Source organism: Chiroxiphia lanceolata, chromosome 14 (assembly GCF_009829145.1).
Source record: "Chiroxiphia lanceolata isolate bChiLan1 chromosome 14, bChiLan1.pri, whole genome shotgun sequence".
NCBI lineage: Eukaryota > Metazoa > Chordata > Aves > Passeriformes > Pipridae > Chiroxiphia > Chiroxiphia lanceolata.
In genome coordinates, this window is record NC_045650.1 from 8,308,079 (window position 1) to 8,326,524 (window position 18,446).

The 18,446-nt window shown below is 44.9% G+C and overlaps 1 protein-coding gene across 7 annotated transcripts in view; it reads left to right on the forward strand.

Annotated features, from left to right (window-relative positions):
* The window catches only part of FGF13 (fibroblast growth factor 13), a 314,139-nt gene that overhangs the window by 64,900 nt on the left and 230,793 nt on the right, over nt 1-18,446 (forward strand). Inside the window, exon 1 of one of the 7 annotated variants that reach the window (XM_032701956.1) lies at nt 347-369. The exons of 1 other annotated variant lie outside the window; for it this stretch is intronic. Coding sequence is in view for 4 of the 6 variants with exons in the window: in XM_032701959.1 (XP_032557850.1) it covers nt 9,400-9,490 (91 nt within the window). In the remaining 2 variants the exon portion in view is untranslated. Of the gene's footprint in view, nt 1-346; nt 370-1,219; nt 1,536-9,399; nt 9,491-18,446 lie in introns of those variants that run through there. 5 more of the 7 variants (XM_032701951.1, XM_032701960.1, XM_032701959.1 and 2 more) reach the window with 5 other exon arrangements.

Sequence of the window (18,446 nt, forward strand, 5' to 3'; positions counted from 1 at the left end):
GCATATTGCCTTCCCCCGGGGGTGCCCAGCTCCACCTTGTTCTCTGTTGGTCTTGAGAAATCCACTGTGTCCCCCGCTCCAAACAGGCCGTTTTGGGGAGGAGGGGAGGAAGAGATTGGAGGAGTCCGGCTGCCGCACCGACGGGCTCCCCCAGGCACTTCACGGCTCGCCCTTCCCAGCATTTTATTTTGGGCGCTACCGAGTAGGGCCAGGCTCCAAGGGGCGCCAGCTGCATTGGTTTTCTCCCTCCTTCCCTCCCTCCCTCCGTCCCTGCGCAGCCTGCGCTCCCTCCCCTGACGGCAGCCCCGCTCGTAGGAAGTTTTGCCCCCGCCAAGGGGGAAGGGGGGGAAACGCCGTTTTGTAGCACAGGTGAGGGGACATTTGGCTGCTCTTGGGGGTCCCCTCCTGCTCCCCGAGGGCGGATGGAGGGGAGGCAGGGAGGGGGTGAGCGCCGTCCCACGCCCCGGGGCAGAGCAGTAGAGGTGGGAGGGGGACGGCGTAGGCTCTGCGTGTCCCCTGTTAAAGGGAATGCGGTGCCCTCCTTTTCGCTCCATCTCCCCCGGCCGGCTCGTTGCACTCCCGCGACGGCAGCAACAGGCTGCCGGGCTCGGGACCGGTCGGTGCCAGGGGCCACAGCCCTTGGCCGAAGCCTCCCCTTGTGAGATAGGGGGGTGGGAGCGGCTCCGCAGATGGGGGGGCAGTCCGGCTCTGCGCCACCCCCAGCCTGTCGATGGGACACCGTCCGGTAGCTGGAGGGCAGCGGGGGCGTGTTGACCCCTCCCTCACCCCTTCTCCCCCCTTTCCCGCCCCGTACTATTTGATGGGGAAGGGGATGCGCGGGGGGTCTGAAGGGGCAGCTCCAGCGCTCCGTGTTGCCGCGAGCGTAAACCTGCCGCTTCTTCTGCAGTGCCGGGGACTCGCGTCCTCCTCCTCCTTCTCCTCCTATCCGTGGCTGCAGCTCTGCTGCTCCATCCCGTTATTATTAAGGGAGGATGCGAAAAGATAAAAACCAAACCACGACACAGCCAAGCAAACAACCCTCCCCAACTCACAGTACCTCCCTCCCCCCGGTCGGTGGGACTTCCAGGACCGGCTGCGCTTCCCTGGCCCTGGGGAGGGGAGGCAGTGCTGGGGAGGCGGGGGAAGGAGGGGGCCGGGGCCAAGCAGACACAGGGAAAATCGCTTTTGTCTCCGGCACGGCGAGCGGCGCAGGGGCTCGGTGCTGCGGCTGCCGGAGCCCCCCGCTCCCCGCTCCGCTCCCGCAGGCACCGCGGCGGCGCCGCCGGGCTCCGAGGCACCGCGCCGGGGAGCGGGCAGCTCTCCGGCTCCTCATTTTTTCCCCCCTCCCCTTCTGTTGGTGTTATTTCTGCCTTTTCGGCGTAGAGGATCCCCCACACGCACGCACGCTGCCCCCCGCCCGAGGTTTCTCTGGGTCCAGCCGGAATCCGCGACGCTCCCGGGGATTTTCCCACCCAAGCTGGGGTCTATGAGCGGGAAGGTGATCAAGCCCAAAGAAGAGAAAGATGCTTCCAAGGGTAAGGCAGGCGCAGCCGCCCCGATAAACCGGCGTGTTCCCCGGCCCGACCGCGGGCAGCCCGACCTTACCGGGCTGGGAGGGAGGCACCGCTCCGCCGACAGACCCGCAGCTCGGGAGAGCCCGGGGCGGGGATCGGTGCCCGGCGTGCGGGGCGCTGCACCGGCACCCCGGCACGGCGGGGCGTGGGGGCCCGGCTCAATGCGGCACCGCCGAAAGTAAGTGCCCCCCCTTTCCCCGCCGAGGGGGGTGCGGCTCCCCTGCCGCGGGCCGGGGGTTGCTCGGCGCTGCATCGGCCCCGGCTCCGGCCGAGGCGAGCGGAGCGGGGAGACATCGCCATGGAGACGCGGAGCCGGGGCACCGCCGGGGCCGGGGGGTGACCCCCCAGCTGGGGCTGCGCTCGGGGGGCTTCCCCGACCCCGGTTGGCCCCCGGGACCGGCGGGGCGCTGGGGGCGTGCGGGGGCGGGGTGCATGGCCTGGGGGCTGTGCTGCACGCAGGGTGTCCCTGTCGCGCTGCATGGCCCGCTCGGGGGGCACGCACAGGTGGCGGTGCACCCCTCTGTCGAGCCCCCATCCCCTGCGCGGGGCTGGAGGGGACGTGCGGGAAGGGGTTGGTGCGGGAGCGCTCGTGTCCCTCCAGAGCGGTGTTCCTGTGTGTTCCTACATAAATCCGTGTGTCGTCTCAAACGTCCATCTGGGTGGCAGGCTGGGGCTGGTGGGGTACCCGGTGAAGGGTATGGGCCGGGCCTCCCCTAAAGAGGGAAAACCTGCTCCGTATTTACTAGTTTTATGAAACGTGATGGGTACTTCCGTGGCATTTACTTTTTTAGCAGCCTGAGAGGCCAAATCAAAACAATTCATCCTTTCTATTCTTTAGAAAAAACTTTTTGGTTTCTTGATTTTGAAAAAGTTTGTTTAACACTTTTGAGTTCGTTTTTTTTTTTTATGTGGGTTTTTTTCCCCCATCTCTCTTTCCACTTCTGTGTTATCCTTTGACCAAAACCTTAGCGTTTGCATCAGATCTTTTTTATTATTATCATTTTTCACAGCAACACAAGTTCACCACTCGGTTGCATTGCAAAACCTTACATTTTTCTATATAAATAATTTTTTTTGCCTTTCATTATCTTCTTTGAAGTTGAATTGTGGTGGGTTTTTTATTCATTTATTGTGGCCTTATTGCCTAAATTATGCTTTAAATAATTTATTAAGCAGTGCAGAACAAAAGATTTCTGCCTTTCTGAGGAATTACTTTGCATGATTTAGAACTGTGTTGTAATCCTAAACAAAAAGAATTTGCCATATTTATGCTATGCTTGCTTGAAAGCTTGTTTCTTTAAGTCAAGCGTACATATTCTATTTTGTGGTATGATTACAAGTTCTAATGATACATTGACTTCACATTTGAAATTGCCTGTGTGCAGGTTTTGGCACATGTATGTTTCAGAACATTGGGACAAAGGCATTTGTATCTGCTGTTAGTGAGTCAGTAATGACTTAGACATGTGAGGCTTTGATTTCTGTGGTGACAGTGTACCAGAAGGTGTATATTCTGAGACTCCCAAGAAAAGCAGTTGATGCTGATTCTCTGCTTCCAGGAGATACTGGTACACTCCTTGAGCTTGTATAAAAACTTTCTCCGTTATCACCAAGGGAAGAGGCAGTTTTAGATACAGCAGGAGGAGCCGGTACTCCTATAAGGTGGTTTGGTACTGCTGTGGGAAAGTGAGTAATGGTTAATGTCTGTGAAATACGCTTTTAAAAGGCTTCAGGTACAGTGATAAGGAGGTAGCATTTACCAGTTAATATATAGGCTGCGTGGCCTTCTTTAGCCTCCTGTGTTGTAGACGAAAATAGGAAATGTTTTTTGCTCTGAACCACCTGAATTTCCTTTTGGTGTTTTCGAGTGTTATTGCTCTCAGTGGGAACGTTTAATTTGGATTTAACATAGTAAAAACAGGCTGTGATGGGTGGGCTGTTGTTTGATATTGTTTGTTTGTTTGTTTCATACAATGAAACAGTAATTTGTCTGGAAAGGATGGTACACCATTTCCTGCATTTTTCAGCAGCTATACAGTTGCACTGGAAATACTTCAGTCCTGAGAGAAACATCTGTGTTTTTGAGTTAGTTAGTCCCTCTTTCAAAGAACAATACAATCATATTTCATGTAAGAGTAGCTTATTGTGGTGATATGTTCATGTATCCTATGTTCTGTAAGATATATGATGTAATTTTAATACCTGCTGTAAATGCAGGTGTCCCAGGGTTATATTTGCATAATAAATGTGGAGTACTTTGTCAGTGAGAACAGTGTCAGCTTTTCTTACTCCTGAAGCTTTCTTATGCGTTACAGGTCGTGCATGAGATGAGACTTCGCTGTAGTTCTCTACAGAACTTGAGGAGGGCCATTTTCAGCCCAAATGTAAAGAGCTCCTTTGTGTAAATTGTTAAATGGCACTTTCTGCAATCAGCTTTTGTGGTGGGCCTTTGTAGAAAAACTTGACTTACACAGAACCTTGAAAGGCTGTGGATTGTGGTAGGAGTCAGCACAATCCAGAGCAAGTACTTACTGTCTTGCAGTGGGTATTTTCAGTTAAATTACCCTCTCTCATAAAGCCTGTGGTGGCGTCAGTGGAGTTGCACAGGTGTAATAGAAGTACCAAAATCCGTTTTTAATTAAATAGTTGTGATTTTTCACTTCTTTTCCAAAGCCAAAGAGCAAAGTAGCTGCTTGCTTCAGAGTCTGTTGGTTCCACTTACAAGTCCTGCCTAGAAAACCCAGTGATGGCTGTTTTGCTCAGAAATTGGCTGCTTTTAAAACTGCCTGTGGATGTTTGAGAGTTAACTATCCCAATCTAAATAAAGCTCCTGGATTAACCTAGTGAAGTTAGGGACAAACACCTTAACTTTCTGCAAGATGCTGCATTAGCTGTGAGTGTACGCCTATAAGATTTTTTTCCCTCATTTTTTTTTAACTGTGTGAGTGTTAGGGAGGTGCAGGATGCCATAAGCCCATGTAATCTGCGGCTGTTTTAAACAGTTAGATTGGCAGCACTGCTGCTGCTCCAGAGTGGTGTCTGTGGTAGCAAACAACTTGTTCCAGACAGAGCACCCTTGTCCCCTCTTTATTGGTGGTTTCAAGCATGGGGCAGATTTCCGTGTCTCTCCTCAGTCTGCATTTGCTCTGGAGTTAAGCAGAAGTATGAGAATCTGTGTAACACCAGCTCAGCATCCTGCAGTGGTCATCTGATGACTGGTAACAGCTCTTCTTCCATTGTAGTAATATGCTCAGGAAATTCCCCCAGGCAGCAGAACAGTTCCCACCAGCCAGGTTCTTTTCCTGCCACATGGCTGGTGTAGGGAGAGCCATGTGTGTGGTAGGACAGGTGACTTTCCCCAGCTCTCCCTCAAAATGCTTTCGCTTTGTACTTTGAGAACAGTATATGGAGTGTCTGAAGTGATCCCTGGGGCTGTGTCAACACACATTTGAATGAAATATTTGCTAACCTTTTATTTGGGGGAGAGGTGTGGGGCAGTAGAAGAATACGGGGCATTAGAAAGGGAGCCGAGACATGCTGAAATCCCTGTCCTTTGGATCTGGGCCTTAAAGAGCTCGTGCTGTCTGGTATTTCAGCCAGACTCTTTCCAGAGGCTGCTGTGCAGTTTGTGTGGCTCTTCTGAGGAAAGCCAAGAGACAGAACAGAGAGTCTGAAACTAAATCTGAGGAATGGATTCATCTGCATTTGTTTTTCTTTTTACTTGTGGGATCATAATACTATTGGTTTCCCCATCAGGGCGTCACGGGGTGTCTTTTCCTGTCACCATGTTGTCACCACAAGAAACTTTGATTGCTTTGTCCAAATGTCTGATAATTTCAGCCATGAGCAATGAGAAAGTGCAGAGTATATTTTCTTCTCCAGAAAGCTAAATAGGAGTATCTTTGAAGCTGAAAGCTTCTAATCTGAGAGGAGTGTATTGAAATAGTGACAGTAACAGTGAAGACTTTGGAAGTACAGGTACTATTCTATTTCAGTGACAGCAGAAAACAAAGCACTTAGAGAAATCACTTGGCAGGAAAAATAGAAGTCAGAATTTTGAGGTATCTATTACTGCTTTTCCTGGCATTATGGGAATATAGTATAATGCAGCTTATGATTGAAAGGTCTGGAGAAAAGCCGACAAAAATAAAGAAGCTGATCTCAACAGTTATATTTCTATAGTACTGAATCATGAGAAAGTAACTTACTTCAGGGACTGAAGAAGAGCAGCATGTAAGCTGACCACGTCTTGGTCTGAGTCCACGGAATCAAAATTAGCAGCAAGTGCAGACCCATGTGAGAAGGGGGAAGGGAGCACAGCACTAACAGCCTTAACTGCTGCTTGGGCAGCTCAGGTGGGAGGCAGGGCATTTCTTTGTCTTTTTGTCAGAAATTTGGGTGCCAATTCTTTTGTGTGTCAGATAAGCCCCACCAAACTTCAGCAGCAGCTGCAGTTTAGGGTATGAACTTGAGTATCGTTCAGGCAGATGTTTGGCAGCAGTAGACTGGGTCTTCTTGTGGTCAATTGGTGCTATTGACTTGTGAGTCAGAACTTGTGTTTGTATTATAAGTGTTTAATGACACCAAAGAATGAGTAATTAAACTCAACGCTTTTGTTTTGTTCGCTTCACACTAGAAATCCCCGAGCCTCCTGTCTGAAATTTGAGATTGCAGGATTCACTTTGAATGGATGCCTTCATTGCCCACTGGAAAGTGACAGCCAAAATCTGAGGCATGACCCACCCCATCCTGGATGGTAATGCTTCAGGTTACAATAGATACTCAGCTTTTGGCTGAGGTCCTGAACCATTCAAAATTCCCATTGACACCAGTGGGAGTTCTCTGTGTCTGCCTATGGCATTGCCTCTGATTAGTGGGTGGTTGTTAATGTGTCCATGCTTAGAATATTTACAGTAACTACCTCCTGTTATGACTCATTATTTGTGACTGATTTTGGTACCACAAACTAGAGTAACTCTTTATGAAGGCTAAATTTATAAAAGAAATATCCTTCCCTCTAAATCCAAAGACAATGGCCCCTCATATATGACAGTAAAACATTAGCAATTAAAAAATGGAAGTGGCCTTGATATCAAGATGCCAGCACATTTGTGCCAATGCTTTGTAATGGCTTTCAGTGTTAGCTGAAGAAATCCACAGTAAGGCAGGATTTCAGGGACAAGCTCCAAACTCGGGTTTGTGATAGTGTTGGTTCTCACATGGCTGCTGCCTGTGCCAAAGAACTCGTGTTGCATGGAAGGTAGTAAAAGGCAGTCATCTTTTTTTGTTTCTAGAGGAAAGCTTAATAATAGTTGCTTCTTGGCAGATGCCAAATCTCATCTTCAGAGGAAAAACTCCCAGGCAGATAAAGCCTGGAGGATGAGTAGCCCCATGGAGCATTGCAGAGGACTGCAAAGGGGTGAACACCAGCATCCACAGCAGATGCCAGAAGCCTGACCCATGCAAAATCTTATGCATCTCTGGTCTGTGGCCACCCACAATATGCTGGAGACTTGTCATTGAGAAATGTATTTGTTCCATTTACTGTGATTTCCTGCAAGGCACTGGTCTTACCCCAGTGCTTTGGGAATTTTGTGCTGCAGTGTAGCCTTGGGTCAAATGAATGTTAATTTTCTTCTTCTGTTCTTCATGTTATTGCTATAGTGTGTTGAGGAAAAGAGATGGATCCAGGGTATATGAACCACTTCCTCAGGAGCAAAGACTTGGCAAATCCTGTTCTTAGTCTCCTCACTGCAAGCAGTGAATCTATGCTTTTATAAAATCCTCTCTGAATCTAGATATGTGCTTAGTCCTGTGTACAAACAAAACATCTGTGAATCTGGGAGGACAAGCTTGGCATCATAGACAACCTACAGCTGAGCATTTTCAGACCACGATTTTTGTGTTTCTGTATATTGGAGAGGAACTTCCCTGTTGATTACTGGACGCTTTCACAGATTCAGTGATTTCAGATATGTTTTGTGGGACTGAAGCTTTCTTAGGCACTTGGATCTCTCTTAGTTGAGCCTGTCTGTAGGGTCTCTGTACCCTGAACAGTGTTTTTCTTTCCTCAACTTTGTCTTTTGGCGTAAAAAATTTCCTGTTTTTCCCAAAACCCATCTTGGCTAAGCTTACATGAAAAGACATGTTTAAAAACAAAATGAAACAACTAAAGGAGTGTGTTATTTACAATAATCCTTTTATTTTTGTGTGGTATCTTGGGTAAAGGGTTTCCTTGAATTACCTGGTCTGTTTTCTTGCTCAATATTTGTATTGTTTTGCTGAGAGAAATGAAGGTGAAAATAATTTGAATTGCACCCTCGGGCAGGTAGCAATTCAGTTCTTTTCATGAAGAGAGTGTAAAGTGGGACTGTTCTCCACTTAATTAGTTTTGTGAGAGTGATGTATAAGGCAAGGTCAGTGCTAAAGGAAGAAAGGGCTGGCATGGATTGAACGCTGCTTACGTTGTTTGAATAATTAGAGCATCACTCTGAGCTGGGAGGGAGCAGAGGGACAGAAATGAAGCAGGAAGAAGAGATATGCCTGAAATAGCAGTTGAATTGTGATTGGTCTGGGTTGCATTACACATACACTGTTCAAGATTAACTAAATCTGAACTGGTGGCAGTTCATTACCTTTGATACTGTGGTTGTGGCTGTAAGTGAAATGAAGATGTATTTATAGAGATCACTCTGTTCTGTGGCCTAGGTAATCTCTAGATGCTTTTCATCTGAGGTTGACATAATTGATATAAGGCCCCGCTTGTTGCTTTAAGAATAAATTGTTTAACAGGTGCTTGATATTTTTGATACCTGTCCTTTTAGTTACCACCCGATTTAGGATGAATTTCTTTTGTGTTAATGTAATTCTCATCTGACTGGAGTGGTCCACAGGCATTTGCTGGCTTTTGTAAAGTGACGACTTCATCTCTGTTCATCATTCTTGGATGCCAGCACAGGGGTTCCAGACAGTGCTGTACTTCTCTGGTGGACTTCCCTCTGCCTGTTTGTGTAAGCTGTAACAACTGAGACTGGCATCCCAGAGGTGGGTTTTCATCAGCAGTAGTAGCATTACCCATCTGATTGTTCTGCTAATCTTCTCCCTCCTCCATCCGATTAAAACACACTTTGCCAAGAGGGAAAGTGCTGATGGGGTGGGTTGACCTTGGTCACCCAGCACTCTCTTGCTCACACTCCTCAACAGGACAGGGGGGAAAAATGAGACAGAAAAGCTCATGAATTGAGATGATAAAGATGGGGAGATCACTTACTGATTACCATCATGGGCAAAACAACATTGATTTGGGAAAAACTGATGACTAAAATAGAGTTGGATGGTGAGAAATAAAGACAAAAACTTGAATATCTTTTCCCACTCCTCCTGCTTTTCCTTCCCCACGGTCATCTTTACTTCTCTGTTCTAAACTCCTGCTCTTCTGCCTGAGCACTGTGGGGAATGAGGTGGTGGTTGGTCTGTGGGAGCTCTCCTCTGCCACTCCTTCCCCCTCACACTCTTCCCCTGCCCCAGTGTGGGCCCTTCCCATGGCCTGTGGTCCTTGGGATAGACCTACTCCAGCACAGGCTCTCCATGGGCTGTAGTTCCCTAAGGCATATTTACTTCTCTGCTCTAGTGTCCTCCACCTGTTCCCCCTGTAGGGAGACCACAGGCCCCAGTATTTTTCCTTGTTTCCAACATGTTTTCCCAGAGGCGCCACCGTTGTCGCTGCCAGGCTGGGTGAGGCTTTTGTGGAACCTTCCAGAACCGTTTGGAACGTGCTGGAACTCTTGGGGCAGCCCCTGTTCCCACCTCACAGAGGCCCCTGACGATGACACCTGGGCACCAACACACAACTCAGCTGCACAGGGATGTGGTGACAGCCAGGGCTTGTGGCTCAGCCTCAGCATCTGGTGACGAAGGTAATGGGCTAATTGCCCTTCTCATTAGAATGGGCCAAGGGAAAGGAATTAGAAAGTTCCCTCTTCCTCCTGGAAGCAGGTAACTGTTCCTGTGTGTCAGTGGTTTCCCCAGGGACTGCAGCTCCTTGAACAGAGGAGGGGGTGATGGCCGTCAGCTCTGCAATTCCAGCAGGTTCACACAGGTTTTATTCATTTAGTTGAATATAGAAGTTTAGGGGTTCTGAACCACTTTCTCCTGCCCCCCACAGCCTGTTTATTCAAATCCAGTGGTAATTAGCACTCATCTGGTTTTGTTTGACTTTTACGTTCAGTTTGGGTGTGGGATCCCAGAATGGTCCAGGTTGGAAGGGAGCGCTGGAGCTCATGTAGTCCAGCCTTCCTGCTCAAGCAGAGTCCCCTGAGCACATTACTCAGGACTGTGTCCAAATGCCTTTCAAGTATCTCCAGGGAAGGGGAATCAGGAATCCTCAGAGATTTTCCTCTTCTGTTGTAGATGACTTTTTCCTCAAATTTTAGAAATTTCTGATTTTCCCTAAATGAAGGGAAAAAGTCCAGGACATTCTTTTTTCTTGCATAAAATAAGAAAGATACAATGTAAAGGAACTATGAAAGAACCAGAAAGGAAAGCTCATAGGAGAGGAGCAGAGAAGAGAGCCAACAGAAGTGAGTGATGTAGAATGAGCTCCAGGTAACCCACAGCACCTCATCAGTTCACACCCAGCCTTGCACACTTTTAACCTGCCCAGCAGACACATGGAGAGAGAGATTTCTTCTGATTTTGGGTTTTCAGGCATTTTTTTCAGGAGTTATCAAAAAGATGGTAGGTACCTTTTTTTCTTTTTTCCCCACATGCATCTCTAAGTAGTTCACTGGTACTGGCCACAATGTTCAAGTATCTTAGGCTGGATTTGCTTCCATACATTTTCAATGTGCTGTCAAATTGCTTACACAGAAACGTTTTTGCTTTGGATTTTATATCTGCTGTGAAGTTCTGTAAAGCTATCTTTTATGTTCAGTGGTCATAGGAATTTCTTATGCTGCTCTTATTTCTCAGTTTGCCCATATTGTGCTACAGTGCTCCTCAAAAATGATAATTTTTTTAATTGTAATTGTATACAGTGCTCTGAACTTCTGTCACTTATGCTTTGTTCCTGTGAGTGCTGCAAGAGAATAAGAAACTGTGATGGTCTCAATTGACACTGCAAACCATTGTCACTTCTTGTGGGGTGCAGAGTTGGAATACCTGAACCGTGAGAGTCTTTCCTAGTGAAATAAAGATGTGGTGGTATTTTTGGGAATTGTAATATTGGTGGGAATCACAGGCCTATGCATTTCCTGGGGGAATCGTGATTTGTAATTGTTTGAGACCTTCAGGTGGTGCAGGTACTCTTTCCTACCCCATGCTGCAGATGTTGAAGTAGTATTTGTTCTTACTGTAAAGAGGAGAAAGGTCTCTGCAGCCATACTGATGTACAATCAGTGCAGGTTTGTCATGTGCTCTGCTTTACTTTTTCTTCTCATCTTGCATACCAGTGACTGAACGTTCAGAGCTTGCCAAAAATAGCGAACTGTTTTCAAGTGATTGGATGAGGAGAACTGGAATGACTTTCATTTGCTGCTCTTTCCTCTTCCCCCTCTGCCCCACGTTTGCTTTCTGAGGAAAGGATGTTATTTTTTTAATTATTTCGGTAGAAGTCAATAAAAGGTGGTAAAAGTGAAATAAGTCAAAAGGGATCAAAGAGCAAGTTTGTTCTTGGTGACATAATGGGAAGGCTACAGCAGCAGGAAGTCAGCAGTCTGACTCCAGCAAGTCCCAGGAGCTGAGAAAAGATTTCTGGGATGAAGTGTGTCCTGTTTCAGATCTGCTCCAGTGTCAGGATATTTCCTGACCAGGGAGGGTGATAAAGGAATGTGTCTGTTTTAATGTTGGAGTTTGGCAGGTACCTAGCCTGTTAAGCATATAGGCCTGTGTTACTTGGCCACTGGGAAGCAGAATCTTTGATTTCTTTAGCTGGAGGAGGGGTTTGGGTGTTTATTTTGGGGTTGAGTTTTATGCAGCTTGGGTTTGTTTTGTTTTTTTTTCTTTTCAGAATATCAGTGGAAAAACCAGTTTTCAAGTTCTGTTTGTATAATTGTATCTTTGGGAGGAATTTCTATCACGTGATTTCTGGGGTGTTGTGAATAACAAACATATAAACAATGGTCTTTTCATATAGGGTGCCCAGTTGGTAGACAAAAGGAGGGAAAGCTTTGTAGATAGTAATGCAGTAACTCATATACGAGGAGAGAACAGCATGGAAGATAGGAGGAGGGTAAATCTGTACTTCTTCCTAGTAGTTCATTTAAAAACAGTTAATGTTCTTGCTAAGGATGCCTAATTTAAGTGGCAGCAATGAATGAATGTAGAGGAGAGCAGGATTGTGCAAAGCTGTGAAAATTGTCAATTATTTTCATGGTAACTTTCAGTGTTTAAGCATTTGAATTTGTTCCCCCACTGGACATATGCAAAACTTCTTTGAAGTTACTCAGGAAAAATAAGCACACTGGAACTATTCTAAGGAAAAAGACCTGTCAAGTCTTCCATCTGTGTCCTTGTTCCACCCTTGGTCTGAAAAGGCCTCCTGTCAAAACTGGAATGTTTTTGCAAGACTTTTGAGTATGATCAGAAAAATTACTCAGGCGCTTCTGAACAATGTTAGGAGTAGATTTTGAAAGATATAACAGTAAAGAAAAAAAAACCAAAAAACCAAACCCACAATTTCAAGTCAATGGCATGGAGGATGGTAGGAAGCTCTGTAGCAAGGTAGGGAGGGTTTGTATATGTGCCTTTTGGACTGGAAGTGTCTGGTTTTATTTCACTGCACATTTGATAGTGAAGGATGAACTTCCAATTGCTTTGTGATTTGCGGAATGAATAAGAGATGCCAGGATGAGAATGGAAGGGGGAGAAAGTATGATGGAGTGACACGAGAAAGCAAATTCCGTGAAACTTTGAACGGTAGAAAATTAGCTTTGAAAAGACTCTGGAGAGCACAAGGAAGCTGAAAAATGTAATGTAAGAGGAGATATTATGAGCGTAATTTATCACTGTTTCCGGGAGTGTAATAATAGCCTGGCTGTGTATTTTCTCACTGTGGAGTGTGGATTTGTGAAGAGCAGAGAAGAGATGGAAATAGTAAGGCAGGAAGTGATCAGTGGGAGTTTTGGGGGAAACCGGGGTCCAAGGGAGAGATGAAGTTAGCAGTGATATAGAGGTGGAGATAGTGAGGCACAAGGAGGAAAAGGAGCTCGTGGATTTGGTGCGTCTCCAGGGCTTTCCATATGGGGACCAAAGATATGTGTTTGTCATCACTGTTGACAAGAGCTGGCAAAATCATTAGCGTTTGAGACACTGAAACTGTTGCAAATACTGAGCATGTAAAGAGAAATACCTTTGCAGACCAGGTTAACTGGTGAGTTCATTACCTAAGGATGTTTTCTGCCAGTTGGGTGTTTTCAGATTGTCTGAAAAGCACACAAATTGCAAAGTGGCAGGAGAGGCTGAAAATCTAATCAAGAGAGGCAGAACTGGGCTTACAAGTAAAAAATAAATAGTTAAATATCTGCATTGGAAATAGAAGAGGGGAGACCCAACTCTGTTTGATGTGCAATGGTCTAGTCAGTCAGCATTTAAGGATCTAAAAAAACTGGTCTGATTTTTCACCCTTTCAGTTTACTAAACTGGGAGCATGTTTGTGATGCTTATTTAAATCTATATATATTTGTTCAAACACACAAAAATGAAACTTTTTGTTTATACGAAGTCTTCAAATTGTGCTCTGCCTATGCCTAAGTTTCCTGGTTTTCATTTACCATAGGAAAAAAATCTATCCTGGACTTGCATCAGGTTGAGACAAGTGCTGTCCTTTAATAACTAGTCCCGTGAAAGCCTACATGTGGCACCAGTGTCAGTGAGCCTTGTGACCCCCAAAAGTGAAGTCTGGAATGACTAAATTTACTAATTATCTGGGATTTAAAGGCAAAATCTTTCTTTCACTGGTAAAGCAGCTTAAAAAAAATTTAGGCACTTGATTTTTCTAATGGCGTGAAGAGGGTTAACTTCTATGTTAGTATTGAAAGCAAAAAATCCCCAACAGCCCTGTCTTGGGAACCCTTAGCAGTAATATCAGGCTGTAGTGTGAAAGCACACAGGTTTGACAGACTAAAACACTGCAAAAAGACTTGACAATCTGTCCTGCAAGGTGCCAAGCATTTTTTCCTTTACCAAAAAACTGTTAGCACTCTGGTTTGGGCCTCCTATCAGTGAATGTCATATATTCTTGTCATGTCATGTTCCCACTATCACAAATTCTTACGTTAAATGTACTTCAGAAGGAGCAATTGAGTGTGGATGAGGAAGTCTGAGTGAGTGACAAAAGGCTTATAAAAGAAATCAAGAAAACATAGCACACTTTCATCCCTCTCATTCAAACGTGTGTGAATGAGGTGTTTGTCAAGGCAGTACCTCTGTCACTAAGAAAAGATAATGCATCACTCTTCTTTCATAACGTTGTGAATATCATTGCTGTTAATTCATCAGCAAATTCTTACACTCAGCGGGAAACACCCAGTTCTTTTATATGTCTTGTCTTAAAGAGCTTTGGCCTTCTCAGGCCAAATGCTTTAAACATTTTAAACTATCACTGTGCATGGGACGTGTGTTTGAATAAGTACTGGTGAGAGACTTCGATAGCTCATCTGTGTTTATTTGGGTGACACCTTATAAGGGACAGAACCTGAACCAGTACTGTCTTGTCAGGTTAGACTGAAACATGATTTGTGCTGCTCAGTATCAACCTTGCTGAATAATATCCTCAGTGGGAGCATGACATGCTTTGCGTTTCATAGTGCTGACCGCTGTTGTGATGAATATTTTAAATGTTTGATGTCCTTTTCGTTTTTTTCTTTAGAAAAAGCGTTGGGCTTTTTTCGTGTTGAATCAAAGTTTTGTTTTAAATTAAGCCTGACAATTGCTAGAATAAACTGTAACTTTTGTGTTAAGGCTCGATTTTGCAGGATGGGATTTTGTGTGTAGAATGAATTGCTGTGATAGTCCCAGCAAGTTTAATAGAGACCGAAGAAGTATGTAAGAGAAACAAATTCGGTTCTTGAAATCTGATCTTGCAACAGCAGAAAACCGTGTTGGTGAATAAAAAGGGAGCAGAATCCTGTGTTTAGTTTGCCTCCCCAAAGATCACCTGGAAGATGCTGCAACTGAAACAGTGTGGGATGAAGTTTTACCATGTGCTGTGCTGGATGGCCTTGGAGACAGCTGCCACTTCTCAATTCCACTGTATTATGCTAGTTTGTGCTTCAAAATCTGGATTTGAGAATTATATTATATAATTCAGTCTCCTGCATTATCCTCATCTTTATTATTATCCTTTCTTACTTATGTTTTACCTTTATTCACAAGCATAAGGATTATTGACTGAAAGGTCTTGATGATTAATATCTTGATAAATATGGTGTGAACAGTCTTTAAAAGGTGGTGGCATCAATTTTTGACTCCATCTGTCTAATACCACCACAAAGTTCGGAAATGTTAGTTTTGTGTGTGTTTTCTGATCAGTATTCAGATCTGCAGTGTGCTAGAGAATGTCTCTGTGTTTTACCATGTAGAGAGAATGGCTGATGCTTTATAAATTCAAGCTAATACTACTGTGATTAGTTTAAGTTTATTGCCAGATAAACAAGATCTTTCTGTGGAGCATGACTGTATTTGTAGGCTTAATACCCTGGCTGCACTGATATGAAAAATCAGTGGGTTGACTGATGATTAGGCCCAGCTAACACGGTGTCTCAGAGCACCAGGTGGTTTGAAGCTTACAATTGAACTGGGGGATGAAACCAGATCTGCCTTTGGTTTTGAACTTTAAAATCTCATAGCAATGAAGCAGGCTGCCCTAGTCTGCTCAGCTTTATATTCCAAGATGTAATTTATTCCTTGCTCAATGACTTGAGTAAATCAATTAAAATTCTGTGTGTGTGTGTGTGTAACAAGGCTTTGACGTAAGCTAATGGATCAGGACAGGCAGGCATATGAGAAAGGTGTGGGGCAGATCTTAAAGCAAAACTTCATGAGCTTTCTTTTGATATGGTGTGGTGGTAGCTAAATTCCCATCTTCTGTAGTAACAGGCTTTTATCTGAGTGCTGTGGTGTTAAACACTCATCTTTGCATGTATGCAGGTTAGGTTTTTTTCAGCCTGTCCTACAGGAAACAGGTCATGTCTTGTTCCTTTCACCTTCATCTGGAAAAGAGATTAAGGAAGGGTATGTGTGAAGGCTGTCTCAAAATGCAAAGGCTCTCAGTAGTCCATGTCTTTCAGTAGGCTAATGTGGTTCACTAATTATTTCCTACACCTTGGCTGCCTTTGAAAACTGGTCGTTTTTCAGTTTCTCTGCCTCTGTGGGATGCAGCTTGAGATGGCAAACATGTCAATCCTTCCTGTGCTCCTCTAAGGAGCATAAATCATAAGGACCTACTTTAGATCTGCCTAAAGCACGGGAGAGTTCGACAATCAGGGAATGAGCACCTTGCCAGGCTTTTCTGCAAAGAAAAGGTCCTTCTTTATCCCCAGAATGGGCAATTGGTGTCTTGACACATGGCTCACACAGGGTGTCTGCTGCCTGGCAGGGGAACGGCTGCTTGTGCTGCCCAAGCAAGCACATGTGCGTGAGAAGTGGCAGGAAAATCAGCATCTGTTAAGGACCCAGCCTTCGAGTTCATCACTCCATGATATTTTTAGAGTTGTAATAGTTCATTGCCCTTGCTTTTCCTCCCCAGGAAAATGATATCTTTGCTCAAGCCGCATGTGAACTATTGGGAATTGACGAGTTGTTTGTGATCCTGAATCCAAAGTGAGGGCAGGTTTCGCTTGCTGCAAGCTCTTCCCTTTCAGGCCCAGAGGAAGAGCTGATGAAAAGCAGTGTTGCCAAATCTTATTTTTAGCTTCTGTCCTATAGTGGTGGTTTTGTTGCTGTTGTTTGATAATTTTGTTTGTTTGTTTGTTTGTTTGTTTGTTTTAATTTGGACTGCTTCTGTCAGGGATCACATTCTGTCAGAACAGTATTGTGCTGTGTTTTTTTTCCTCTTGGTATTACTTGGTGGCCCAGCCTGAACAGGTAAGTGCCCTGTGGCTGATGTATCCATTCTGTTAATGTGACTGACATGTTGCTGTTGTTGCAAGGTGCCTTGTAAAATAAGCACATTGCCTTGGGCAAAATTAATTTCTTGGTATTGATGTAGTTATTGCATTGTCTCCTCCAGCCCCTTGCAGATATTGCTGTTGTCATATTAACTACATCTTATTGTCCTAGACAGAGCCAGCTGAGGTGATTCTATAATGTAGATGATATATAGATACTTAGAGTGTCCTTAGTAGACTCATCCCATGGCTTGGTGTGCCAGTTACCAATCTGGTGGAGTACTTCTGTTTGGTTTAGTGTTAATAATCCCAGCCTTCCTGCTCTGCTTGGGTCATGAGAGGACTTGCTGTCCATGAAACATCCACAGTGGTCTGTTAAAGGTGCTTTTGCCACATGCTCACTGAAAACATTTTTTCTGACAACATTTGGTTTAAACTGCTATGAAAAATATTCTTTCTTGACTAAGTGTCTATGAACCTTTATTTTTTGGCTTCCTTTTAAGTTTTCTCTCATCCTCCTGGTTTTATTCTTGCCCTGAGCAAGGCTTGCTTTCAGATAGTCGTGGGAAGTTGATGGAAATCCTGTGCCCATGGTGTGGACCAAGGTCTCTTGTCTTTGCTTCTGTTACTATTAATGCCTTCCTCCATCTCCTCCAACCCCTTCCCTTGTCGTACTGACAACTGAATTGGAAACCAGCTGCAACTCTGCTCTAGCAGCATTTTTCCTGAGGTCCTAACAACTGACTAAAACTGATTCGGATCATGATTTTAATTGGTTTGATTTTTGCCACTGGGTTTAGAACAAATGAGTTATTTTAGTTCTTTTTCATCCTTGGTCAATTTTATTAATCTGTCCATGGGTTTAAAAGCCTCAAAGACTTTGATCACAGAGAGGTAAATGTTTCAGAGTGAAGCTCCCCCTGCAATGCTGATGCACTGGTGGCATTTGGTTTCTACCAGGAAACAACATTGCCTTTTGGACATGCAGAAAATTGCCAATTTGAGGGAACATGACACCTATTGATTACTGTAAGAGGTAGTTTTTCATGTAAGAGTGGAGGCATTTAAATACCATTTTTTACTTTGGTTGTAGTTGTACTACCTGCGATATTTTTCTCCTTGGACTGCTGGTCCTGCTTTTAGAACCAATGCAGGATTATTCAGTGCCCATAACCACAGAGATGAGTGATGACACGTGTTTGTGCTGTTTTGCTGTGGGATGAGAGTAGTCGGTTTGCTTTAATTTTTAATGCTTGGATTCTTTGGCAAACACCAGAGGTGTTGAAACTACTCACTCATGCAAAAAATAAATTATGCATGTGCACAGGTTCGGTGCCTGAAGGCATTTTCATGGGGTGTACCTCCAGGCATGCAGCCTAAAGAGCCTGTACTCCTTCTGCATACACATTTATGCAGTGAAAGGACAGATAACCTTCTCTAAGGGTCCATACAGGCTTTCTTTTCTTCAGTCTGTTACCACTTCCTGCCACCCCAGCTGCAGTTTACTGCTCTCTTGGTTGGGCTGATGTAACAAATTATGGATAACTTGAACACCAGTGAGAATTGTTTGAACATCTTGAATAGAACTTTTTGGATTAAAAATATACACGCAGCTTTGTCTTTCTGTCCATAAGCTCCTGTTGGGTGCAAACTTTGGCTCCCCTAAAGGTGTAGGGCTTGAATGTCCCTACAGTTCTGGGCTGGATTTGTTGAACAGAGGTGGTTTAAGCTTGTAAGAAATTTGATCAACAGCAAAGTAAATTCAGGC